The sequence below is a fragment of the Cyprinodon variegatus genome, unplaced genomic scaffold (genome assembly GCF_000732505.1).
Source record: "Cyprinodon variegatus isolate N-32 unplaced genomic scaffold, C_variegatus-1.0 Scaffold590, whole genome shotgun sequence".
NCBI classification, from domain to species: Eukaryota; Metazoa; Chordata; class Actinopteri; order Cyprinodontiformes; family Cyprinodontidae; genus Cyprinodon; species Cyprinodon variegatus.
In genome coordinates this window covers 222,987-249,191 of record NW_015151043.1, presented here as the reverse complement: position 1 = coordinate 249,191, position 26,205 = coordinate 222,987, and the positions used below count along the sequence as shown (strand labels likewise).

The 26,205-nt window shown below is 36.9% G+C and overlaps 3 protein-coding genes across 7 annotated transcripts in view; all 3 read left to right on the top strand.

The window, feature by feature from the left end:
• cpsf6 (cleavage and polyadenylation specific factor 6) overlaps nt 1–12,601 on the top strand; it is a 15,018-nt gene extending 2,417 nt beyond the window's left edge. The window contains exons 4-11 of one of the 4 annotated variants that reach the window (XM_015392426.1): nt 1,678–1,823; nt 2,001–2,177; nt 2,755–2,862; nt 4,364–4,862; nt 4,997–5,112; nt 5,238–5,391; nt 5,494–5,692; nt 12,069–12,601. In XM_015392426.1, the coding sequence (XP_015247912.1) occupies nt 1,678–1,823; nt 2,001–2,177; nt 2,755–2,862; nt 4,364–4,862; nt 4,997–5,112; nt 5,238–5,391; nt 5,494–5,680 (1,387 nt within the window). In that variant the 3' untranslated portion in view covers nt 5,681–5,692; nt 12,069–12,601. Of the gene's footprint in view, nt 1–1,677; nt 1,824–1,919; nt 2,178–2,754; nt 2,863–4,363; nt 4,863–4,996; nt 5,113–5,237; nt 5,392–5,493; nt 5,693–12,068 lie in introns of all 4 variants that reach the window. The other 3 variants (XM_015392425.1, XM_015392428.1, XM_015392427.1) reach the window with 3 other exon arrangements.
• Nucleotides 12,602–15,762: 3,161 nt separating this feature from the next.
• On the top strand, nt 15,763–19,362 carry yeats4 (YEATS domain containing 4). Its single transcript, XM_015392411.1, has 7 exons — nt 15,763–15,965; nt 16,117–16,236; nt 16,315–16,381; nt 17,366–17,460; nt 18,436–18,525; nt 18,623–18,710; nt 18,825–19,362. The coding sequence occupies exons 1-7, from the start codon at nt 15,915–15,917 to the stop codon at nt 18,992–18,994; spliced, it is 681 nt and encodes a 226-aa protein (XP_015247897.1). The 5' UTR covers nt 15,763–15,914; the 3' UTR covers nt 18,995–19,362.
• Nucleotides 19,363–19,996: 634 nt separating this feature from the next.
• napepld (N-acyl phosphatidylethanolamine phospholipase D) overlaps nt 19,997–26,205 on the top strand; it is an 18,474-nt gene continuing 12,265 nt past the window's right edge. Inside the window, exon 1 of one of the 2 annotated variants that reach the window (XM_015392429.1) lies at nt 19,997–20,226. In XM_015392429.1, coding sequence (XP_015247915.1) covers nt 20,090–20,226 — 137 coding nt within the window. In that variant the 5' untranslated portion in view covers nt 19,997–20,089. Of the gene's footprint in view, nt 20,227–23,408; nt 23,666–26,205 lie in introns of those variants that run through there. The other variant, XM_015392430.1, reaches the window with a different exon arrangement.

The window sequence follows — 26,205 nt, the reverse complement described above, 5'->3', positions numbered from 1 at the left end:
TCATATCAATTTCGTTTTTACCTTCTTTGTTTTTAAAGCCTAAATGCATCCAAGCATCTGACTTGAAATGTGATGGAGCCGGGCGAATTTTCTCAGTGTCCTCCATGTTTTGTTTACGAATGACTCGTCACAGTATCCCGCGGCTGGAAATGCTTGTGACACAAGGCAGCGGGCGTCAACACATCCGCAGCAACATCTGCTGGACTGGAAGTTGTAATCCACTTGGTTTGGCTCATGTGCGCCAACCATTCATGTATTTTATTTGTTCATTTTTTTAAATTAAGAATCTATACTTGGCGTCAAGAATCGATGCAGTAGATCACAAAAATTAGAATTGCGATGCATCGTCATGACGATTATTTTGCACACCCCTACTTGAAACATGTCTTAAAACCCCTTTTTCCCCCGGATAAAAAAAAATGCAATTTTTATTATGTTTTGTATAATATATAGTTGACCCCTCCCACTTATAACGCTTGTTCTTCATGGACAATAACTGTTTAAAATGTCAGATCTCTAGTCATAAGCATTGTGAAACTATGACCCATTTTGTATAGCCTAGTAAACTAGCCCCACCCAGCAGCAGCCAAAATCCATTTTTTCCTGCGAGTGTTCTAGCCCCAATCAATGCCCCAGGCCCTAGATCTGGCGGGCCAATCGCAGAGCAGAGATGTGTTTTGTATTAATTTCTGGATGCAAAGTGGGCGGGGGTTTGAGGGCGTGACGACAAAGCTGCGTGACACTTGAGAAAGGACAACAAGGAAGATGGCAACAACTATTGATCAGTTCTGGTTTGACTCAGCTTTGGAATCAGTTTTGGAAGGTTTAGAATTGGGGTTTTCGTTGAAATGTGAGCAGGAAGAGGCTCTACGCTCATTCATTTTTAAGAAAGACATATTCGCCGTTTTACCGACAGGCTGTTAGTTTACACTCCCCCACCAGCTTTCTGTAGCGCTTACTATGTCACAGTCAGTTGCGCTCAGTGGTCAGAAGGCATAGACATGGTTTGAAAAAGGACGGGTTATTCTCATCGACAATCTTCCGTTATCTCATTCATCTGGGCCAGACTAAATTACACATTTAATCTCACATTTAGTCTGGTTTATCAGGCTGCATTTTTCATGTAAAAGGTCCAATTGGTACATTTGTGCTAAATTTGGACCATTGGTTCCAAACTGATTTATTTGAATTTTATGACCAATTTGACAAAAAAAAAAAAAACCAACACATTTCTATGGTTAGATTTACACACATTTTCATTCATGCACTGCCGAAATTACGACACGTAGGTTTATTTTTGGGGAAATACAACTTTTATTTTTTAAATACAATATTACTTTTCTGTGGAGTGTTACGGACAAAATTAGCATATTTTTTGCCATTGTCTGGTGTTTTGTCTGATCGCCAGAACAGGAATCTAGATAGGATCTGATAAATATGAATTTTGAGTTCATGAAAAAATTATTTTTGTAGTGTATGGTTGGCTTACATTTGAGTTGATGGTCATTTTCCTTAGAATTGCCTGATTCTAAAGAGGTATAATATGTTGGTTTTCACTTTGATATGAGCGGTATATTTGATGCAGAAAACATTTACAGATATCAGATGGTGGAAGTAAAGTAGTTAAAAAGATTTTTTCCTGGTTGTCTAACTGTGTCCTCCATCCATATTCTCCAGGTTTGCTCTGGTGTCTGTTGGATCGGATGCATCTTCTAGAAAGTTAATGGACCTGTTGTCTAAGAGGGAGCTCCATGGACAGAATCCCATTGTCACACCATGCAACAAACAATCTTTGAGTCAGTTTGAGATGCAGTCACGAAAAAGTAAGCGGGCCATTTGCTTTCTTCTCATCTTTTAATATAGATTTATACCAGATTTGTTTTATTGGAAGTTGATAACATAATCCTTTTGTTTCTCAGTGGAGGAATTCCCAGTGCACAACAGCAAATGGGATAGGCTATTAGAAGCACGTGAGTTTCTTATTTTCTCCCATCACACAGGTAACCAGTCAGGCCAGATGTCTGGAGAAGGCAAAGCTGGGCCGCCTGGTTCAGGCTCCCGCAGCGGATTCCCGATGGGCAGCCGCAGCAAAGGCAGGTTCCCTGGACCTCCTGGTCCTGGAAATGACCGGTTCCCTGGCCCTGTGGGGCCTGGAGGCCCGCCACCGCACTTTCCAGGTTTGTTTGATGTCACAGTTGTTAATACTTTGTGGGGGGTGTATTTGAATGGAAATTGTGGTTTCTCTTCATGTACATAATTCTTAAATTAGATGTTTAAACTTTTACTTGAATGCTATAAAAATAAGTGTAGCCACCCCAGAGGATTCAGGCTGATGAAGTTTGCTTTTTACTTCTGAAGTTCTGCCAAACAAACACACACTGTTTTACTTTTATTTGCATGGAACCAAAGCCACTCTAGATTTCAGTTTGTCTGTCCAGCTTTGTCACAAGTTCAACCCTTTTCTGGCTGCAGCCTTTTACTCGCTGATAGATTCCAGCTCCATTTCCTAACTAGCTGTTTGCTTAAAGCTTAACTTTTGGTCTTTTTCTCAACTTCTGTTTTTTGCCTGCCTACTGCAAGAAGCAGACGACATTGTTGTAGAGCCTTTCTCTCCTCCATGCAGTCCTTCTCATGCCTCATCTATTGCTTATTAACTGTTGCCCCTCCCCCACTGGGCTGCGTTCAGGCCTTCAGTTTGGAGCCCGAAGTTTATGAAGGGAAGAGTGATGGTTGGTTTGCTTTCTTCCCCATTAGGCTCGGGAATGAGACCAGATCTGGTTAGCCACCATGATGGCCCTCTGATGGAAATGAATTTCAATCCCTTCCCGCCGGGGGGCAGGAACGGGAGCTGGCATAGCAGAGGTGAAACACCTCAATTGATCTGAATAATTTGATCAGCTACCTTTTTCCTCTGAAGGCTCAGACTCTTGGTAATGGACCTACGGTACAAACTGTATCAGGTTAATAAATCAATTGAAAGTTCGGTTTACCAGCTACACTCCCAGATTACCAGTTCCTTTCACTAGCATTTATTTCTGTTACAACTACAAACTTCAATGTATTTTACAACTTTTTTTAATTGATAGACAAACATGAAAAACTTCTTTTTACAAATATACATCTAAATCAGCCAGAACAATGTAATTCTGCTGCTTCACCCCAAATATCATTATTTCATTGAAGGTTATAGAGGGTCCTTCTCTAGCAGCTCCAACATCAATTATTTGGGGAGGGAAAAACTGCACAATGGCTCAATCTGATTGGTTAACACGGGTCTGTGTACTTCAATATTTAACTCCTGTCGCTGGGTGTCAGTATCTCCAGCTCTAGGCTTTAACTAGGCCACTCTAACCCATGACTTTGCTTTCATTTAGTGCTTTCTATTGTTGCTCTGGTTCTGTGTTAGGCATCATTCACTTGCTGGGTGGGAAACCTCGAGCCATTTCCTGCTCCTGTCAAGGAAAGGGTCCCCACAGCACCATGTGGCCACCATTGTGTCTGAACATGGGTGTGGTGTATTTTGGGGGATGTTTCCTACATCCTTAGTAGTTAAAATGTAGACCAAAGTTTATTTTTGTTCTTCATGGTGTGTCCATTTCTTCGCTTGCGTATCTAAAAAGTCTTTAAAGCTTTTTCTTTATGACGCTATTTGTTCTTTGATGTTCTCTGAAAACCTCAACCATTTTGGTAGCACTGTACTTTATTTACAGGTCACAAATTTAAGATAACTGTTTGGAAAACTTAAAATCATTATAATCCACGTCTTTTCCACCTCTCATTGTTGCGCTATTTTCATTTTTTTTTAACCTAAAATCCATTAAATGCATCGAGGTTTGTGGTTGTAACTATTTTGAAGGAGTTTGTGGTATTTTTATTTTTTTAACACACTATTGAAAAGTAGAAGCTTTTAAGCAAGACCAAAAGTTTAATTAATGGATTTTGTTTTTGTTGATTCCCTTTTTTTTTTTTAAGTATCTCTTTGCATTGCCACCTATAAGGTTCTTCCGATTACACGGGGGAACTGGTTCCCTTCAAATCACAGAACCTTTGCCCGATAAATGATCTGTGTTTTAGTTATAGAAAACAGCAGCTTGCTCTCATCTTTGTGTGTTGTTTGCTTTTTTTCTCATCCAATCAGCATCTTAGCAGCTGTGTTTAACAGAGTGGAAAAATAAAGTTATAAGTAGAGTTTTAATGTACTTTATGCTGTATGTTGAATCCTTGTTGTGTTTTGATGAAGAAACGAGCTCCAGGATTTTTAACAACATGCTTATTTCTCCAGATGATAGCAGTGTGGCTGCTGTGATCAGAAGTTGTTTGTTTTACTCTTACGTCTTTCCTTTTGTTTTGTTATTTTCTGTAGGTGGGCTTCAGGGTCCCCCTCGTCCTCCTCCTGGCCCGCCTGGGCCTCCAGGGCCTCCAGGTCCTCCACCTCCTGGCCAAGGCCTTCCTCCTCCTCTCCCAGGTCCTCCAAGTCGTGGTGACAGACCTCCTCCCCCTGTTCTGTTTCCTGGTCAGTTTGGTCAGCCACCGCTTGGACCCCTCCCCCCAGGCCCCCCTCCTGCAGGATACGTTCCACCTCCTGGACCTCCACCACCTCATCAGGGCCCGCCTCCTCCAGGACCCTTTCCTCCTCGACCTCCGGGCCCTATTGGACCCCCGATGGCTTTGGCCCCACCCCCACATTTGCCAGGCCCCCCTCCAGGTGGGCCACCACCAGCACCTCATGTGAACCCCGCCTTCTTCCCTCCACCTGGAGGGAACAGCATGCCCCCCAATGACAGTAGAGGCCCCCCTGGTTCAAACGACCCGTATGGACGGCCGCCACCGTATGACTCCAGAGATTATGGTCCTGGACGAGGGTAAGAATCGTAAAAGTGATGCCAGGAAATCACATTTTTGGCATAATTTAAAAAAATATATATTGTTTTCTTAAAGCAGTAGCTAGCTTTAGCTGGTAGCCTTGGTAATCAATCCCTTTATTGACTTATTTCAGAGACATGGAGTCATCAAGGGGCCCTTTGAACGAGGCAGAGTTTGAGGAGATCATGAACAGGAACAGAGCCATCTCCTCCAGCGCCATATCCCGGGCTGTATCTGACGCCAGTGCAGGTAAAGCACATCCCACCTGTAGCTACATTAGCCAGACCTATCTGTAGAGGTGTTAGCCACTCACTGCTAGCTCCGTGAAGTTGGTCTCAGTTCCCCATTTGGACTTCTGTCTCTCTCTTCTTTAGCTGATTATGGCAGTGCTATAGAGACTTTGGTGACAGCCATCAGCCTGATTAAGCAGTCCAAAGTTTCTGCTGACGATCGATGCAAGGTCCTCATCAGCTCTCTGCAGGACTGTCTCCATGGTATAGAGTCAAAGAGCTACGGCTCTGTGTCAAGGTAAGAGCCAGTCGCCGTTCTCAAGTGGCTAAAGTATAATGAAACATAAGGGGGGGGTTCTCTAAATCATTGAACTGACAAACTTCTCTCTTCCTCCCCCAGACGAGAACGCTCCAGAGAACGAGACCACAGCCGCTCCAGAGAAAAGAGCCGGCGACACAAATCCCGCAGTCGAGACAGGCACGAGGATTATTACAGAGAGCGCAGCCGGGAGCGTGACCGCCACCGCGAGAGGGACCGGGACAGAGACCGTGAAAGGGAGAGAGAGAGGGAGTACCGGCACCGCTAGCTAACAACACAGGTGGGTACCACTTTGGGTTTTGGAGACATTATTAGAGCTTTAACAAAAACACTGGAAGAGGGAAATGACTAATAACTGCAAGGCTTCTTTGTTTGCTCAATACTTTGATTTCTTTCCTCCTGTAAAGTCTTCTATTAACCTCCCAATCAGTAATAACATCACGTATTATCAGATTAAGAAGCCCGTTGATAACGTTTATTAGTGTGGCAGGGAAAGGTGTTTGAAAACAGGTCCTGTGGATTCAGGTAGGTCGGAAGGTAAGTTACCTTTTCTTTGTTTATACATTGAACATGTTGTTTGGTATGCCTCGGAAAATATGTGTAAAAGTAAAATCTGCAAAAGCAGAAAGAGGTAGAGCTCACTGATCTTTATTTGGCACAACCTGTTTTCATCAAAGTAAAAATGGTTGATGAGCTGCAGCCCTTTCTGCTTTTTGAAAGTTTGTCCTTCAGCTTTGGCAGCTGATTGAACTATTGTTTGTTGGAACATATGCAGGAGGCCTCGAAATGTTGTAATAGTGAATGTTTGCCATGAAACGTGTGAACTGGGACAGGGGTTGGTATTTGTAACCGTGAAACTTTAAAAAACAAAACTGGCAGTCTCTGGAAATTGTTTGATGTACTTTTGGTCAAAGTCTTCAGAAGTTGGTAATTCACAAAGTTCATTGATCTTTTTGTAATTTTTGAATCTAATCATACTCTGCACTCCTCCATGATAGAGATCACACAATGCACCGCCTTCTTATTGTTTTACAATAAGAATATTAAAACAACTGAGTTTCGTGACTTACCAACAGCTGTGCGCTTAGATCAGATGTAAAGTAACGTTTTGGCTTAAAAATGATGATTGTTTGAATTTAGACTAAATTATGTAAAACTAAAGTATTTGAAGTTTGATGTCCAAACTGACTAATCTGTTTACACAGCATCTACTGGCTTGTAACAAGTTCAAGTTAAATGCCAATTATTAGGAGGTAAATGTATAATTAACCTAAGTCTGTAACGTGGAGTTTTTACCATTTTCGATGGATGAATAAAAGCCCAAACAGTATTCCTAGCTTGCAATGTTTATATATTTACATGCAGGTCCTGATGCTTGATTCTGTGTCAGAATTGAATAGTTTGCTGAAATTGAGACAACTGCACCTCATTGTTAAACTTTGGGGTAGAATGGAGAAATGAAACGTCCTCATGCTTGTCTTTCATTATCTGCCATGTATGTTGGTGTGATACTGTGAAGTATCTGTCATTGGCGTTGGAGATTAATCCCACATGTTAAAATTTGTTAACTCCCCCTCCTCCTACTTTTTTTAGTGTCTTTTAAACAAAATTTTTGTTTTATTCATATTAAGGATTTTCCAGACTGAAGTTGATGTGAAAAATTCTAGTTTTTATTAATTTCCTGTAAATCTGGACTGAGTTAGCTCAACTGTGTGCTAGTTGTGTTAATGTTCTGAGACTTTATGGAGCAATCTTATAATGTTGCTGATGTTATGTAGTAGGGATGGGCATTTAAAGCATGTGCAGCTCCATCAATCTTTTAATCTAAACTATGTGCATTTATTTAATCTCAGTCTATGTAAAAATGCAACTTGATTTATTGTTTGTCAATAAAACAATGCGAACATTTCTAACTTTATCCAAGCATCGTAATGGTAAATATTTCTTACATTTTACTGTCACTCACTGTAACTGAACCTAGTGAGCAGGTTAGAGACAAACTATGAATGCACCCTTCTCTACTGTATTTATTCTGCTTTTTAGCATAGGCCAAGTACAAACAATGACGTCCGTGTATAATGAATCAAGATAAAAGCCTTTTTTTTCTTTTTTTTTTTCTCTTAACCCAGTCATCTCAACTAATTGTCAGTATTGATCTATTTCCATAATTATAGGTAAAAATAATAGATAACAATTAATAATAAAGAAAAAATAATGAACATTATTTAAAAACATTATTTGAACATTATAAAAAATGAACATTTAAAACAATCTGCATATAATTGAAATTGGTCGTTATGTTTCAAATTGTACACAATACAGGATCAGTCATATATAACATAAATAGTTATGACATCTCGGGTAGGCACTACTATATATAAATTTATACATATACACTCATAATACAGAATCTATAGCTATATACAGTACATAGTATATAGCCGTCTACTATATCCACCATAGACTGTGTGAAAACATCTAATTTCTCTGTGTAGCTTAAAGAGTTTCCATGCAGCTCTAAATTCTGAATACATCCTCTTGCTGAATAACTTGTATTTTCTAGTAATGCAGTAGATCATTATTCCACGTCTTAAGTTGGGGAATTCTCTCCTTCCATCTAAAAAGTGTTATATTCATATTTGAATATTATTAAAATTTTTATTCATATTTGTTGCCATACCTTATTCAGCTCTTGCTGATCGTGGCGGGCTAATCTTGGTGGAAAACATAACAAAAAATAAATAAAATAAAATAAAAAAGAATCAAAATTTAAAAAAAAAGCACAGATTGAAGCTGAAACATACTTTAATGATATTTAGCTAATGCATTTCCTTCTTGAGGGGAAATCAGGCAGTGTAGTCATGAGACGCAAACATCAAATGATCGTTCAACTTCTATAATTCGCATTAATATTTAATCAATGCCCATCCCTAGTTCAGTCTAAAATGAATTATCCAGTTTGCCTCAGTATTTGTCTTCCTGTCTATTTTGATGCCAAGTCATGTCATAGTTCCTGAGAGCAAATAGGAAAATATTGTTTTGCTTCTCAAATGAATTTGTACCATGTTAAGGCTGTTGTGGGTCTTTCAGGGTCATATTGTAATAAATTTGATTGGTGCCGTCTACCAAGGCACCATTTGCATGTTACATAACATGCTACCATAAGTGTAACATTGCTGTAGATGAAATGCTGTTTAATGCCTACAATATGAGGATCTGTTTTGCTTAATGATCAGAGATCAGTAGAAACGTTCATCATCTCTATGGTTACCAAGGCCCAACTTTGACTCCGGTCAGATGCACTTGCAGTGAATATTGATGCATTGTGTGTTTGATCATATGCTGTCACCCTTTTTAGTGTTGTCCCTGTTTGTTGTATGCTGTGACCTATTAATCAGAGTCAATTACATTTTGGGTTCGCTGAACTTAAGTAGCAGACAGACCCAATATTATATGATGATAATCATTCTGCTGCCATCTCATTTTGAATGTAGAGTTGTGCTGATTTTAGGCTTTAGTGAGTGGAAAAACTGTTTTTGTACTTAAATGAATGTTATTCTTACATAAAGTGACTTGTGTCCATTGGGAATCATGTTTTAAGAAACACTTGGAACAAAAAAGCACTTTTATTTTCTGTTATTAAAAAATGGAAAAGTACCCAGTGGGCACAAGGCCTGATATCTAATGTGTGGATGATGAAATGCACTGGGTTAAATGTAATGGGACATCCTGTCCAAATAATCCTCATATTCCATAGATCCACGCCTTTTGCATTCTAGGTAAACGTATCTAGTCGTATTATATCTGTAGTAAACTATGGTTTGTGCTGTTTTGTGTTCATACACATAAACTCAGTGCTTCTCAGGTGCATTGCTGTTATAGACGGTGGTCTAGCTCACTTACTGAGGCAGCATCTTCAATATCCTTAATCAAAGAAGACATTTGATCATGTCAAACCAGAGTCAAACAGTTAAAAAGAAAAAGAAAAGCTGCAAACTAATATTGTGACCAAGAGCAGAAGAGCCTATTCTATAGGGTATATGGGGCCGGTTGACAAAAAGCGTATTACATTAGAATGAAGACTTTTTCTCATAGTTTGTCATCAAAGGTAAAGCATCAGGATTCTGTCAAAAATGCAATAAATAAATGTGTGCTTTGGTTCTCAAGCGTGTGCAGCCTCCCTCCTCGTGTGTGGACCTGTTTCTGCTAGCTCGTGTTACCCACAAGACACTGCACCTTGTCTGTGATTGGCTACTTTTCAGGAAATCCTGTATCATTTGTGACATGTTGCTATGGTAACCTGCATAAATGGTCTTCCCATTTCCAGCTAACATTTAATCGGGCTACTTCACCATAACTTTTTTTGTAGATGTCCTATAACCCTTTTTAGCGGACAGCCTACAGCCAATCAGGGTCCAGTGCCCAGACCCTGTTATATTTAAGGATGGCGGTTTGGGGAAGCAGAAGCTGTTATTTCCTGGAAAGTAGCCAATCACAGACAAGTTGCTTAAAAAAAAAAAAGTTGACATCAGTGCACAGAAAAAGTTCCACATGCCAGTAAGAGAAAATCTAAAGGCGCTTAAAAATCAGACCACAAGCTGGAAAAGTAGCATGCGCTCATGGTTGTGGTATATCTGCGGCCTCATAGTATCGAATCGGCACTCATACAACCTTCAAACTGTGCATGGTAAGTAGTTTACATGCATCTTTTAAATAAAACTATACTGTTTATCTATAGCATTTATAACACACTATGGACTTTGACAGAATGCTGGTGCAATTAAAAGGAAAAAGTTTGAAGTTGAAAGTCTTTATAACAATAATCTCTTTATAACAAAGTTAGTAGATCTTTTCCAAAACATGAGAATAAACCAACTTTTCTTGCTTGTCAACCAGATATTTTCTAAACTACGAGGCTCCCATGGAGGAAGTAAATACAGCAATGCTAAAGTTACATTTTCTCTTAATGTGTTTTTTGTAGTAACTCAACAAGAGAAACGGATTAAAGATATTATGTGGGAGAATTTGGGGGGAAGGCAAGTTGGAGGTGAAAGCTGCTTAACCCTGGTTTGACTCTGATCTTATTGTCCGTTAAAAGCAGACGATGGTGCTCCTTTTATACCTGTATAATTTGTAATCAGCCTGTAACTAAGACGTTGGTGTATTCCTCTTAAAATAATAATTGTTGGTCGAAACGCCATTACACATAATTGGAACTAGATGACTACTTAAAGTTGTATTCATGACCTTTTAATGTAGACACTTACCTCTTTGCCTCATGGAAAGTAAAGCCACTATTGAAACAATTCCTGAATTTTTTGTTAATTCAAAGTGTGGTATTCTTGAGGTGCAGAGGTATGTCGACTGAACAGTTGGACTCTATTGTTGCCCTGCAGCCTCTAAGGTTTCCTGTTCTTTGCATTCTGCCGCTGTTGGTATTAAACATCTTATTTATGTGCTCTGTTAGCTCTTAATGACAAAGCCTTGAATTTCAGCTCCTTAAAATTTGTCTAATGTAAAAGAAAAAGTTGTATTTTATATAAATTTGGTGAATTTTGGTGGCAAAAATGTTAATTGCAGAGTTAAAAAAAACAACAACAAGAAAATGAATTTTTTGTGTGCTTTGTGCTCAACTTCCTGAAAGAAACGCAGACTTTGTTTTTCCACCAAAGACCTCCAATGCTAGTTTAGGGCTGGAGCTAATTCTGGGTTTATGCTGTTTAAATGGAAACAGAGCAGCTAATAACCTGGGTAATTAAACAGAGAAAAATCAACCTTGAGGAATGTTTAAATATAAAAATATATAGTGGTGCACACAGTATTTATAGGCCTGTCTCTAAGTGCTTCTGTAGACTAGTTATTATCTATATTATATTCAGGATTGGAGTCAAATGGAGACGTAAGCTCCAGCGCTAAGCTAGCTCTGAAGCTTCTTTGTTGGAAAGACGCCCATACCTAGCATGGTTTTAAAGCATTTACCATGATGATTACCATTTCCAGTGTTTAGCTTTGTATGCTTTTATAAAGAATGTCACTATTTAAAAGAAGAAAATAAAATGATTGAAATGTTCTATTTCAAATCTTCTTGGGGGTTTGAAGGTTCTTCTTAGGGTTTCCTGCTTTCCCTTTTTTATTTTTTATTTTTATTTTTTTTTGGTTTATTAGCTGCAGTTTCGAGTGTAAGATAATATTTTACTAAATTAAGTCGTTTCTATCTTCAAATACCAAAAGTTAGACTTGATTTATCCTTTTTGTAATGTAGGTTATAGGTTCAGAGCTGTATTTCTTATGGTTTTACTTTTTTAGATCAAGTAAACATATTTAAGTTCTGCTTTGTCTTTATGCCGAAAGATGAACTGTTCTGCAAAAGTTTTGCATGATATACTTGTGTATGTTTCTGGGGTTGGGAGCAATTCACGATCAGCTGAGTTGGTTGAACTTAATTTACTAAAATTCATCTTAGTTTTCTAAATCCTGTTATCCATACAGTCATTTATAAAGATGTAAACTTATTGTCCGTGACTCAAAGTGATGGTAAATTGAACCCAGCCTTGGTGGACACCTGCTGTAGTCTAGAGGTTTAATGGTGAGTGGGGAGTGTTTACACTTGGGCTGGCTCCAAACCAAACTGCACCCTTCGTTTTGACACCTTTCAGCTCACCAAGGATGGAAGGAAGGAAAAGGAGGAACGCTCTCCGTGCACCATCACGCCGCCTCACCCTGCATGACCGGACAGGACTTCAACTACCAACTCTTCCTGCATCCCTTCCATGTTTCCTCCCTCCTCCTCTCTCCGTTGTCTGCCTGACTAACAGTGGATGGAGGACCCTCACCTATGTAAGGCTTTGTTGTCCAAATGTCTATATTCGTAACTAAAGATGAAAGCAAAACTTTCCAAACCATTCTTTTATTTTTGTTTTACTCGACATAAAGGCTAGTATGTGTGATACTTTTTTTGCAAAGAAACAACAAAATGGCTCCGCGATCCTATGATAGAAGACAAATATTAAGTTTTTTTTTTTTTATTTGGCTCGCTGTACTTTGTAAATTCAGTATAGACAAGTTTTTATAGGGTTCGTGTTTGATGTTCTCTCTCTTTCTCTCTCTCTCATATTCTCACTTCTTTGTAAATGTCTGATTTTCGATTAAACTAGATGGTGTTGTAATAAAAAATGTTTGCTGAGGTCCACTCATCTGAGTTTCTCTACATGTCGCGTTCATTAGTCAAATGTATATTTGCACTCTTTATTTTTTTATTTTTATAAGTCTTAAGTTCACCAATGAAGCTATGCTATTCCCTGACATTTTGTTTTTCTTCAAATGGATGGAGTTTTTCCAAGGTAAGCTTATCTGGAATGTGTTTCTTAATGTGAATTGATGGGTCACTGTGAACCTGAGGTCTTAGGATCATTTTTTTGGAAACCATACGATGAATCGTAAGCCTGCCACCACTGCTGCATTGTTTCACTTTCATGTGCAACTATAGCTGTTTCTAAATGATGATGGGAGGGGGGACAAAATGTGGCATATTTCACTGGGTAATACTGTTACATCATTTGACCTATTTGCTCTTAATCTGGTTGCTGTTAGATCTATGTCAAGCAGAATAATTTCCATCCACTCATTGGGAGAATTGTCATTGATTTGGGGCTTTTTAGGATTGCATTTAAAAACTTCTATTTTTCAGTTTGGACCTTTTTTTAATGAGTTTGAATGAATTGGATTTTCTCCTGTAACATTCCCTGATTAACAGCTTGTAAACTACATTTAAAAGGTAATTGAACAGTTACATTTGCTAATTTTAGTGATTTGGAGACCATGAAGTACACCCAGTTTTCTTCCAGAAAACAATCACACCATGTAAGGATGTTAAATTTCATTACAAAGGCCTCAAATTATTGGCAACCCTTGACGAGTGTTTTGTAAAGTTGTGATCAGAACAGGAAATTAAATCAGGATGTTTAAAAAGGTAAAATTCCAATTGGTGGTTTTGCTCTTTGAAGCAGCGTCTCTCACATCACCCATCCTGTTAATGTGTTGCATTTGTGTCTGTGATTGTCAGTTATCTGTGACAAAGCTTTATTCTGCGTTAAAGAAAATGTTTTTTTTAAAGTTCATATTTTTACTGAGACCAAAATTTGAAATGAGTTGTAAGTTTACACCAGCCTTTGGATTTAACAGAATAAAATGTGAAAAAAAAAAGCTGCTAGCCCATGTTTAAAGCTGCTCCAACCGTGTCTTTAAAAAAAAAAAAGTTTTTCACTTTGACTTTAATCACGTTTGCATAAAAACAAAACGAAAAAAAATGTTCTAGATATTTACAAGAAACTTTTTTTTGTCTAGTTATGTTAACCTGACCATGTTTGCTTCTATAATCCCTCTTTAAATTTGATTTTTACATCAACCAGTTTATAAATTTTAGGTGAAAATTTGTCTTTCACTAAAACACTGATCGTGGAATTTGAAAGCAGGTTTGTGCGATTATGTCGGTATCCTGAATCAAATGGTGTTATGTATTCATGTATGTCCATCCATATTCTACCATGAATGTTGATGCGTTTTAAGGAACTGGTTTGAATAGTTTAAACATAAGAAGCGAAGTTGAGGTTTACATCATTGAAGAAAATGCTGATTATATGAAAACTGACTTTTGTTTTAGCTTTTTTTTCTTTTTTGAAAAGTTTTTGTTTGTTTTTTTTGCTCAGTGATCAAAATAGGATGATTCGTGATTTTTTATGTACATAAACATGTTATCAAAGCAACAGAACGACCACCTCAGGGTTTTGGTTAAATATCCGGTCAGCTTTTTTCCTGTTTTCCACAGCACTAAGGTAAGTGTTGTCACCTCTGTCTGCCCAGGCGGTGAAATAAAGTGAATTTTTGCTCTATCAAGCAAGATACTATCCCCCACGAGCAGGAAGAGTAACTTTTTAAGGAATGGTTTGTAATTTCACTTTAACTTATTGTATATGTGCAATAGTTTCATCTCTGATCATTTTCTCCTACATGGGACTAAATTATGAAATAAGGGGAAAGTGCAGAAACTAGTCATGTACTTAAAGCTCTTTATAATCGAACAATTTGATTTAGGAGCTATTAAACTTGGATCAGTTGTGGTCTAGGATTGAATAGGGTTTTTGTAATGGGTTGTTATAATTGCCTTAGAAGCAGTGTGGTGATGAATTCACATTGCTGGTTTTACTAATAAAACATTTTGACATTCAGTTTGTCTTTTTGTTCCTTATTTTGTCATATTTGTAACTTAGATGTAAAACATGACTAAACTTGTATTGCTGATATTAGGACAATAAAAATTTAGTTAAATAATGGGTACATTTACAGTTAATACCTATTAAATTGTTCCTAAATGAATATATATAACTTGTTTGTATAATGGTCACTAGAATATCAGTGGCAGTGTTTTAAGGGAGTTTCAGTACAGAGATGTGTGTGCAGCCAAAGTCCCACGTTCAATTTTAGGAAATAAAGTGAAATAAAGAGTAAATTTATAAGGATCAGCAAAGACTTTCCTGGTTGTAACCAACGTTCCAGTTTGCAGCTCATAGATTACTAAACTGATGTTCCAACCGCAAGATGTAAAAAGCCATCAGGCTGTATTGGGCTTTTTTTTTAATGAGACTTCAGAATATAGGTTTGACATTCATAAGTTTAAGTTGTAATTGCCCTTTTAATATTTTCACAAAAGGATTCCTTTGCAGTGCCAATTTCTAGAATTAAGCCATTGACAATGACTAAATATTTAAATCTATCCTAAAGTTTAGTATTTGTGGTTTGGGTAGAAAATAAATATGCCTTTGATTTTTTTTTTTTTTTATTGGAATGTTTTGCTTGAAAATAGCTGAGGTAGTGGGCTAAAATAAGCCTTGTAGTTTAAGAATGTATTGAACAGCAAATCTATAGAAAACTACAAATTAAAACTGATGTATTTATATCCAAAACTCAACACATAATAGTCTTTAAAAGCTTATATGAATTTTTTAGGTTTAGAACCCAAACCCTAAATATATATATATATATATATATATATATATATAATAAAAATTTCAAGTGTAATTTCAAATGCCTCATCTTTTAATCCTTGATGGGAAACTTTCACTAGCCCTAGTCCCTAAAACAAGAAGTTGGTTTATTACATCTATCAGACCATAAAATATTTATAGCGGAAACTGAAGCTCATCTAAATGAAGACTCAAGAAAAAACATGAACTGAAGATCAAACGTATATATTTGGCTGTTTAGCTTTGTATTCGTTAGAATTCTTTAAAAAAAATGATGTGGAACCTTCGTTTTTAGCTTCTGTTCATACCGGAAAATACACACTTCCTCTTTCGTCATTTCCGTTATGGTGAATTGTTTCCTGTTGTGTTTAATGCCCGGTCTAAACGCATAAATGGCCCGCCAAGGAGGGTTAAAAACATAGCGGAGCGTAATAAAACGTAAAAAAGGTGTAATAAATTTATAGCAGAAACCTGTGGAATACTATGTTCAAAACGATGACTGAATTTGGTCCAGATTCCGGGGGGCGCGTTAAGGTAACGGAGTAAATTTGAAATTAAGTCGTTTTAGGTTTTCTGTTTCATAGAACATAAAGAACGACTGAGTGAAAATTTTTGGCATATTTCTCTTTTTCACTCCTGTGTTTCATGATCTATACAGTTAGCTTTTCTGATATCTTCCCTGCAGGGAGTGACCATAGTGAAGCCCATTGTGTTCGGAAATGTTGCCCGTTACTTTGGCAAAAAGAGAGAGGAAGATGGACACACACACCAGTGGTCTGTTTATGTAAAACCTTACAGAAACGAGGTGAGAAAAGTTTAGAAATGTCCCGAAAAATAAAATCATTTTCGTGTTGCTGCCAGTATTTAATTCTGTTTCTCATAGGACATGTCTGCCTATGTAAAGAAGATTCAGTTCAAGTTACACGAGAGTTATGTTAATCCACTCAGAGGTAAGAAAAAGGCTGATATTATGTTAAAGTGACACTGCCACAGCCCTCTATCAGATTGCTTGTTCTAAACTGGTCTTTTAGAACAAGGAATAGAGATTGTTTAGAGATGCACAATCAGCATGGCTGCTTGTAAGGAGCAGAATCAAATATTCTTTAATTCTTAAAAAAATGTACAAAGATGTACAATGTTAGCTTTTCCAAAAGGCTTAGATTTTATATATTTACTTTGAAGTAACTGTAACGTTTATGGAGTTAAGTAATTCATAATGAACACAAGTAGCTGAAATATTTTGTCATTTAAATAATATCCAGAGATTGGTAATGTTTTGTACATAGAATAGCTCATACTATACGATGTGTATCTGTCAGGATGTTTATATATATATATAGATATATATATGAAGTTGCATTGTTTTGTGTGGGTGTGTGTAGTTCTGTTTTTTGGTTTCATTGTTATTGATGTAATATCTGTAAAAATGTTAAGACCCCAGGAAGAATAGCTACTGCTTTGCCTCTGAAGCTAATGGGAATCTAAATAAAAAAACAATAAACAAACCCTACATGCACCAGGGAGCGTTAAGTTGTTACATTCATGCTGATTTTGCAGTTTCTTACTATGTCAGTTAAATAACATGATGCTGTCATTTTGCACAGCTCTGATTTTGCTGCTATTACAGTATTTTATTGTTTATTTTTTAACTCTTCACAATTATGTTATTCTTATACATTTTTCTAAGGTCCACATTTTTCCTATAATCTTTTTGCTGCTGTAAACAGCAGAATTTCCCCATTGCGGGACAATAAAGGGACTTTCTATTCCATTGTATTTTATATGCAGGTCATTATTAGTTTAGGTCTCATTCTTTTGTTTTTTGTATTTTATGCTTTGCTTGTATAAAACCTTAAGTGACAAATGTTAAATAAGTAAATATATTTTATAAGCCACTTTGACCCTGTTAAATTGATCATTTTTTATTCTTCTAGTGGTCACAAAGCCTCCATATGAGATTACAGAGACAGGATGGGGAGAGTTTGAAATCATCATCAAGATCTTTTTTATTGACCCCAATGAGAGACCAGTAAGTAATATAATATTATTATTTATTATTATGAGTCATTGGTGTTTTTACTGTCTTCTGTGCTGGATTGAAGAATTCAGGGAACTTTTTTTCTGCCGTGTTACGTCTTGAGTTTTACATCACAATGTAATAAGGCAAGCATTGTGTTTATGACCTCTGGAATCAACAGATGAATCAATTACTTCATTGCTACTTGAAACTTTATTATTTAGTGCCAATTGTTTTTTGGGGTTTTTTTGCCTTTAAAGCTGTAAACGTCCTGAAACTATTTTCAGTATTTTCAGGTCAGGATAGTTATCCAAAAATAAGTTTCCAAAATGTTTCCTTTATCCCATACATTGTCATCTAAGGTCGATAATGTTCTCACTGTGTCCTTTGTCCTCATCTTTGTAAATTCTTCCTTTTTTGGCCTTTCTTCTTTTTCCTATATTTCATTCCATGTTTTCTTTCTAATACCCTTCTACTTCTAAACTCCATTTTTCCCCCCCAAGCTTTAAGGTGTTAATTTTGATTCATTAAATTATATCAATTGTTTTAGGAGCTTCATGGAGCTTTAACTGCTGGTTACAGCAAATTTTGTAATATTAAAGGCAACACTGTTTTTTTTGTTGTTGTTTTTTTGTTATTGTTCCTTCGCCTTTCTTCTTTAAACCCAACACAGCACTATAGTAAACAAATGTTTTAGACATACAACAGAAACTATCTTTAATTTGATCTTTTTTATCTGCTACTTTCTTGCACACTTTCTTCCTACATACCACCCCATTTTTATTTTTACCTACTTTATTTTCCTGGAAAACATGTTGGAACCCACTCAAATACCCTCAATGTACAGAAAACTTTAGAAATATAGGCTTGAAAAGTGAGATTTGTTTTCTAGAAGAAAGGAGTTTTGAACAAATGCCTTTTATTTAATAAAGCTTCTGTAATTGTTTTTCTAATTTTATTATTTTCATATTTGTGTTTTTACTTTAGGTTACTCTGTACCATCTACTGAAGCTGTTCCAGTCAGATTCCAGCGCCATGCCCAAGAAAACTGTCGTCTCTGAGTTCTATGATGAAATGGTGCATCTTTATTTTATTCTTGTCTTTTTCCATTGTTATCAGTGCTTTCTTTCTTTAGTTTGTTCTAGTTTATCATTTTCCACTGTGTGAATTGCAGATTTTTCAAGATCCAACAGCAATGATGCAGCAGCTGCTGACCACATCCAGACAACTCACCCTTGGTGCCTATAAGCATGAAACAGAGTGTATGTATGCCGTTTGATCAGATACCTGAGCAAAGTGTATTCCAAGGGGTATCCACTTTGCACTACAGTATTTACAGGGTTTGTATTTCTGAGGATGTTTGTTTGATTCCCTAGTTGGTGAACTGGAGCAGAAGACAAAGGAGAAACTAGAAGCAGCAAAGAAGAGAACAAGCCAAGAAATCACAGAGCTGAAAGATAAGCTGAAAGCCAGCAGGGAGAACATCAACCACTTGAAGACGGAGATAAGGAAGCTGGAGGAGGATGGAGATCATAAAGAGCACTGAAGGGTGCTAAAGAAGAAAAAAAAAATGATGTTCTGTCATCGTTTTTTTTTTTTTTAATCTCTCCTTTTTTCCATCAGTTGCTTGAGTACAAAACAAGACTTTTGAAACATGTATTTTGTGTTGTAAAGTTTATTTTTTTGTGTAATTCCTTATTTTCATAGCGTTGCGTCTAGGGACAGGCTTAGGGGGCGGATAAAACTAGCCATTTCTCGAATTTAAAATTTTTACTTGATTGTAGTTCAATCAAAAGTTTCATGTTTTCATTTGTCTCTCTTTTTTTTGCAAGGGGCAGCATGTGCTTATTTCTAGTTTGTCATTTTGACTGTTCATATTTTATTGATGTGACTTTTTTAAATAAACTATTGGTATGAACACTGGTGGTTTTTTTCCCCTGTTTTCTTTGTGTGGGAAATTCTACTTTATAGAGGTGAACATTTTATATAAAAGTCTGCCACCTTTTTATCTGAGGCAACCTAATTAGGCCGACCATCCAGAAACATCTCTCTGTTTGAAATTTGAGCTTGTACATTCAATTAACACATTTATGGGACAAAAATATGTCGAAAAAAGAATGGTTAGTAAAAATATTCATGAAAGCTGAAGTCATAAAGTTTAGTTTCTGAGATTTCCGAGTTTGTGCTTCATGCTTTGTGGACAAGAGCTTTTAATGTTAAATGGAAATATAATTGAATATTTCATTCTGGCCAAAATTAAATTTATAACCTTCAAGGCATTTATATCTTTTTTTTTTTGTGTGTGGATTTTTTTAAGGACAAGATTGCTTTACTTCTAACATCAGCTCGGTATTTCTGATTTTATTTGCAAACTATAGAAAAGTTGAAAATACTTCTAGGTTATTGTAATTTCGAAAGCTTAATCATTTTTAAAGATTATTTGACAGCATAATATATCGGTAAAATAAGAAACTTTATGGGTTAATGCAAAGTCGTTGGATTTCCGATTGTCCGTGAATGCACCTGACAGGAAGTTTCTTCTCCGGCCGGACATTGAAGCAGTTCAACACGAAACTTTGCGTGGACCCAATATTGCCCAATTTAAACAAAGTGTAAGAATGTTAGCACACTTTCTGTTAGAATGGAGATCCTCCTTTTTAAATACTTTCGTATATGTGAGCAGAGGTGTAAAATATGCCACACGAGCGCGCCGCGGACTTTGGTGAACCTGGGATTAAATTACCTCCAGGTGTCCTTCATTAGATGGTGCACCTCAGGGTAAGTTTTATTTATGAGATAAAATGCATTATTTAAGGTGAACTTGACAGAGATCTTGCTTCTACTTCTTGGTTGTCCTGGTTTTTTGGTCGTATTTGACATTTTGCCATGCTTGTTTAGTAAACTGCTACCTGGTTGTAGGCTACCTGCAGTGACGTCACCTCGTCATGCTGAATGCTGAGGCTGATTTAAGATGTTTACATTTAGCTCATGAGAATTAACACCCAAAATCAATTTTCTGATTTCCTCGTCCATTTTTATTTTTTGGGATGTGATGTGTAATATGTTCTTGTGTGTGTGTGTATATTATATTTTACTGAACTAATGTGTCTTTTGCTGTTGTTCAAATATTCCTTTAATGCACAAATAGGGGATTAATCATATAAAGTATGCAACTGCTAAGGAAACTGTTAAAAAGACCTAGATTGTCTGATTTTTAAAAAAATTATTTAATAAGCTATGTAGCCTTCAGTTACGGAAGAGGATTGGAGCCACTGAAAAAAAAAAGTTAACTGATTTTAAAGTTTTAGTTCAGTTTAATATGAGAATTCTGACTTTAATCCCAGAATTCTGACTTTTTCTCCTCAGAATTCTGACTGTAATTCTGACTGTAATCTTAGAATTCTGACTGTAATCTCAGAATCCTGACTGTAATCTCGGAATTCATACTTTTTTCTCAGAATTCTGACTTTAATTCTGACTGTAATCTCAGAATTCTGACTTTAATCTCAGAATTCTGACTGTAGTTCTGACTGTAATCTCAGAATTCCGACTGTAGTTCTGATTGTAATCTCAGAATTCTGACTGTAGTTCTGACTGTAATCTCAAAATTCTGACTGTAATTCTGACTGTAATCTCAGAATCCTGACTGTAATCTCAGAATTCCGACTGTAATTCTGACTGTAATCTCAGAATCTTGACTGTAATCTCAGAATTCTGACTGTAATTCTGACTGTAATCTCGGAATTCATACTTTTTTCTCAGAATTCTGACTTTAATCTCAGAATTCTGACTATAATTCTGACTGTAATCTCAGAATTCCGACTGTAATTCTGACTGTAATCTCAGAATTCTGACTGTAATCCTGACTGTAATCTCAGAATCCTGACTGTAATCTCAGAATTCTGACTGTAATTCTGACTGTAATCTTGGAATTCATACTTTTTTCTCGGAATTCTGACTTTAATCTCAGAATTCTCACTGTAATTATGACTGTAATCTCAGAATTCTGACTGTAATTCTGACTGTAATCTTGGAATTCATACTTTTTTCTCGGAATTCTGACTTTAATCTACGAATTCTCACTGTAATTATGACTGTAATCTCAGGATTCTGACTGTAATTCTGACTTAAATCTCAGAATTCTGACCTTTTTTCTCAGAATTCTAAATTTATTTCTCAGAATTCTGACGGCTAACAAACATGTTAGCATCCAGCCATTGTCATGTCTGTTTTAAAGACTAAACTAGCTCTCTTATTTTAATCACCTTCTGCTCTTCCATTAATGAAATAGCATCACCAGGGACCCCTCAGGCAAGTAAAAAAAACACCTAATTCCGTCATTTTCCTCCAACGTGTTACTGGCCCTCTCACACAACTCACATCTTTGTCAGTGAAGCTGAGTGCTCCCACATCATTCCTTCATGGTGCCCATCTACAATTAGATCCAGAGTTTTGAGTTCTAAGATTAAAGTCAGAGTTCTCAGATTAAAGTCAGAATTCTGAGGAAAAAAAAGGTCGGAATTCTGACTTTTCTCCCATATTAAACTGAAATAATATTTAAAAATCAGTTAACTTTTTTCTATTTTTTCCAGTGGCCCTAATCCTCTTCCGTATTCAGTAACTATAGTGAATTTGAAGTTGTTTTTTTCTGTTTTTAGTTTATAAAATACTGACTTATTTAGGTTAGTAGTGATGAACATTATTATTCTTTGCCTCCTTAATTCCCTGAGTTGAGATCTTTTTTTTTTTTATTATTCTAATTCAGCAATTTCCCCATATATCCTTGAAGTCATACAAGGAAGCAGTGTGGTTACAGAGTGTTTCTTTTAAATGCATCTGCAGTTAGATTAATTCCTAGCGTTTAAACTATCAGAGGCTTAGAAAGCTGTGAAATCTCTATTAGGCTTTTCTGAAATTGTTTAAAAGTGTAGATTTGTCAGTAAAACAACAACAGCAACAAAATATTCTACTATTTGGCATACGTACATTTAGTAAATCCTAACCAGAGGTGGGTATAGATCCCAAAACTTTTACTCAAGTAAGAGCAGCAATACTTTAACACTTTTTTTTTTACTGAAGTCATAGAAGAAAATATTCAAGTTTGAGTAATAAAAATACTTGGTGAATGACATCTGATTTAATGATCAACATTAAAGTGATAGTTATGTACACAGTCTTGGATTAAGTATAAAATAAAGCAATATATATATAAATAAAATGATAGAAGAAGCAGCAAATATCCATATATATATATATTTTTTTTTACATAAACTTAGAAATGGAATCTTTACAGCAGGTAAAGATAGAGCAGTAAATTTATGATAATGGATTTTATGTCTTTTTTTAAGCACTTTTATATAAGATAAGAAATGCCTGTATTGCACCACAGTGAGGTCGGATGTGACAGTGGCAAAAACAAGTCGAGAAAAAAAGACATAAAAACTCGCACAGAATGTCATGTAAAGCTAAAACAAATCAGACATCTATGTGAGAAGGAAAAAAGAACATGTCTATGCTCTGTATTTGAATCTGCATGCCTTTGCCAGTGGGAGCTGTATGTAGCCTAATTTTGTGGTAAGAAATACACCTCAAGGTTGACTGTCAATATAAAGATATTCATTTGCTGTTGATATTTTGAGCAAAGCTGGTTGCTTACATTAGTTTGATAAATTAAATATTTATTGGTATTTTAAAATTATTTAATTTAGCCAACTTTCTTTGCCAAATCTAAAACGATGCGAATGTAATATTGAACGTAATATCCTAATTTTATGTGTGTACACACGTATGTGTATATGTGTGTATATATATATATATGTATATATATAAGGACGTTGTTTTATCCAGTTTTTTTGGGGGGTGTAGTCTTCTTGGATGTTATTGGTGTCTCTGTCAATGAACCGCCGCGGTTATTGGTGAGGCTGAACGGTAGTCACGTGACCCAATCTTTTGACGTCACAGGAACCGGACTGGTACCGGATCGTTATCTTTATCCAACCGCATTACTAAGTGAACCAAAACGTGTCGCTAAGAAGCGCCCTGCCTGCATATTTCAGTCTGCCGCACCTCTCTTGTTATCGCACAGCTGTCAGCGAACTGTCAGCTCTGAGTATGCCACCTTGATCTCGGTAACACGGTGTAAAGCTGACCCAGCAGACATGGCGGCCCGGTAGACGACCCGGTTAGCTTAATCTCGCTGAGCTCCTCTTTTATCCAGGTAGGTTATATGAATACATGTTTTTTTGTAGCCTGTAACGTCCACTGAAAAGATTGTGGCATTTTAATTGTATTTACAGCTTGTTTTGCTGCGGGTTTATTTGTAATGTAATTATTTAAAAGGTATTTTTTGTGAGACAACCCGTTTTAATGGATTTACCGGTCATTTGCTGTTAGTTTGAGATGTGCGCGCGCCCCATGCAACAACTGAATGAGGAAACTGATAACGACGCTTTCCTGGCTGCATTTCTTCTGACTCTCTCTTCCTGCTTTAGTCTTTAGTCATGAGTGTTTTCACTTTGTTGTTTACTTCACTACGTCTGTCTAAATGTTCAGGTCAGCCACAGGGCACCATTGTTTTCCCACAGTCTCTATACACTCCATTCATGAGGCTGAGTGCACCATCAGCAGGCTAGAAAGGCATGGAGAGTCAAAGTGCATTTCCTGTGCTTCTGTTTATGTATTAGCATAGAGGGATTATATTTATTATTTGAACCATCCTCTGTAATGTAACTTGGTGTTTTCTTAAAAGCTGTGAGGGTTTTGGAAATAACTGAGTGGTGTTTGGAAATTTAAAAACAGGATAGGGAGGGGCTGTCATTAGGCTTGCACAAGTACTTTAGGTGTGCACTTTTCCTGAGTTGTTGATTTCATCTGGTGTGGACAAGAGCTGTTTGAGTAGCTTCCTATATTGTAGGATGCTCCTTGGGTTGTCCCAAAACTTCCTTTAGAACCCAGATCAGATTGAATAACATGTAGTGCATTTTACTTGGTTTTTATGTGATCAAGCAACAGAAAATTTTGCATAAACTTAAAACTCCTTGGGGATAAAAACATGTTTTAAAATGTTTGTATTTGTCCTCATGGGTAAATACTTAGAAGAAGAAATTAGAAATCAATTCTGCTGCAAGTACAGCCTACAAGTCTTTTGTTTATGTCTTCAAGGTGTAAATAAAACTACATGTACAAGCTGATGCTTTTTTGGTAAAATAGTTCACTATTTTACCCCATTTACACTACCCTCTGAAAACCTATCAGTTCACCATGCCAAGCTTGGTTCCTTATGACCATTTACACATCACGCTAGCACGGTTCCTCGCCTCATTGGCTACGTTCACACTGCAGCCTGACGTGACCCAGATCCGATTTTTTTTTTTTTTTTTGGCCCATATGTGACCTGTATCTGATCTTTTCAGGAGTCTGAACAACACAGAATAAGTTTTTTTCCCAATGCGACCCAGCCAAGTTGCATTCATCCAACCTGAACGCCATTAATACACGACAAAGGTCACTATTCTGGGTCTTGCTATGTAGAAGCGGTAAGAAAAACAACAACCATGCGGTCGATGATGCGGAGAGCAGCATTTATGTTTAACCATCTTAAAAAGATTGTTTTTTTATGATTGGGAAAGATCACTCGATGCTATGACTGCAGTTCACATAGAAGTCGCATATATTTGGAAATGTGAACGGCAACGCAAAAAAATTGGATTTCACAAAAAAGTTGGAATTGAGCATTAAGTCCTGCAGTGTGAACGTAGCCTTAGTGGCGATCTACAGTCCTACTGCTCACTAGTGGTAAACAAGCAAACCAACTTTGCGGCGCCCCTAACATTCAGGAAGTTGTGTTTTGTTATGATTGTGATATTTCATTGTTTGCGGAGAGTCTGGCGAAGAAGGCAGCCTTTGGTGAATTTATTTGACAGACTCTGCTTTTGGGTAGTGGATACAACAAACAATAGTCTAATCAGGGCTTACAGATGCAGGAAAAAATGACAGACGTTGAGGTTCATCACACTGTTAGGCAGAGTCAACACTGGAAATCGTGTGTCAATGATAGGGAAGCTTGTATTTTCATGAGTGTCTGAAGTTTCATGATTATGGAGGCTGACTGTGAGGAGATGAAGCGGTCTGCTCAGGCACTCTTCGTTATCTTAGGACCGTGCCAGAAATGAACTGTGCTGAGCCCTACTGATGAACTAGTACCATGTTGGTGCGGTTAGGTTGTGTCTGGCACGGTCCGGTTCAGTTGTGCGTACCGTTTACACTCAACAATTATCTTGGTTACTGTGCTTGGACGATCTCGGCACGGTTTCAAAAGGGTAGCGTAAATGAGGCTTTATTTAGACTGGATGAAGAGGGTCAGTAAATATTAGTTTTTAGGTCTTAGTCTTAGTTTCATCAATAGTTTGTGCGCTTGCCACAACAAGCATGTCCCTTTTTTCTTTTTTTTTTCCTCAGCTCTAGCATTCTTTCTACTTTCTCAGATGCAGCCGATTTGTGGTGAACATGATTAATATTCCTGCAGTTTGTCCCACCTGAGCTGTAGAACTCAGAGGTTCCTCTAAAGTCACAACCCTCCTTACCCTCTTAGCATAAAGGTGGAATAGGATGTATTAATTCTTCCTCTTTCAGATAATTGATCAAGCAATTTTCTGTAAGATGTACCAATTTCAGTGACTTTTAGTAGTAAATGGTTGCAGTGGTATTTATTAAAGAGCATTAAGGTTAACATGGCTGAATGCAAATATACGGAGGGCC

Bases quoted from the DNA above. Each gene is read 5' to 3' on its own strand.
- yeats4 (XM_015392411.1), top strand. From the start codon at position 15,915: ATGTTCAAAACGATGACTGAATTTGGTCCAGATTCCGGGGGGCGCGTT. The intron at 16,237-16,314 runs GTGAGAAAAGTT...TGTTTCTCATAG, and splicing joins TAAAACCTTACAGAAACGAG to GACATGTCTGCCTATGTAAA. The intron at 18,711-18,824 runs GTATGTATGCCG...TTGATTCCCTAG, and splicing joins CTATAAGCATGAAACAGAGT to TTGGTGAACTGGAGCAGAAG.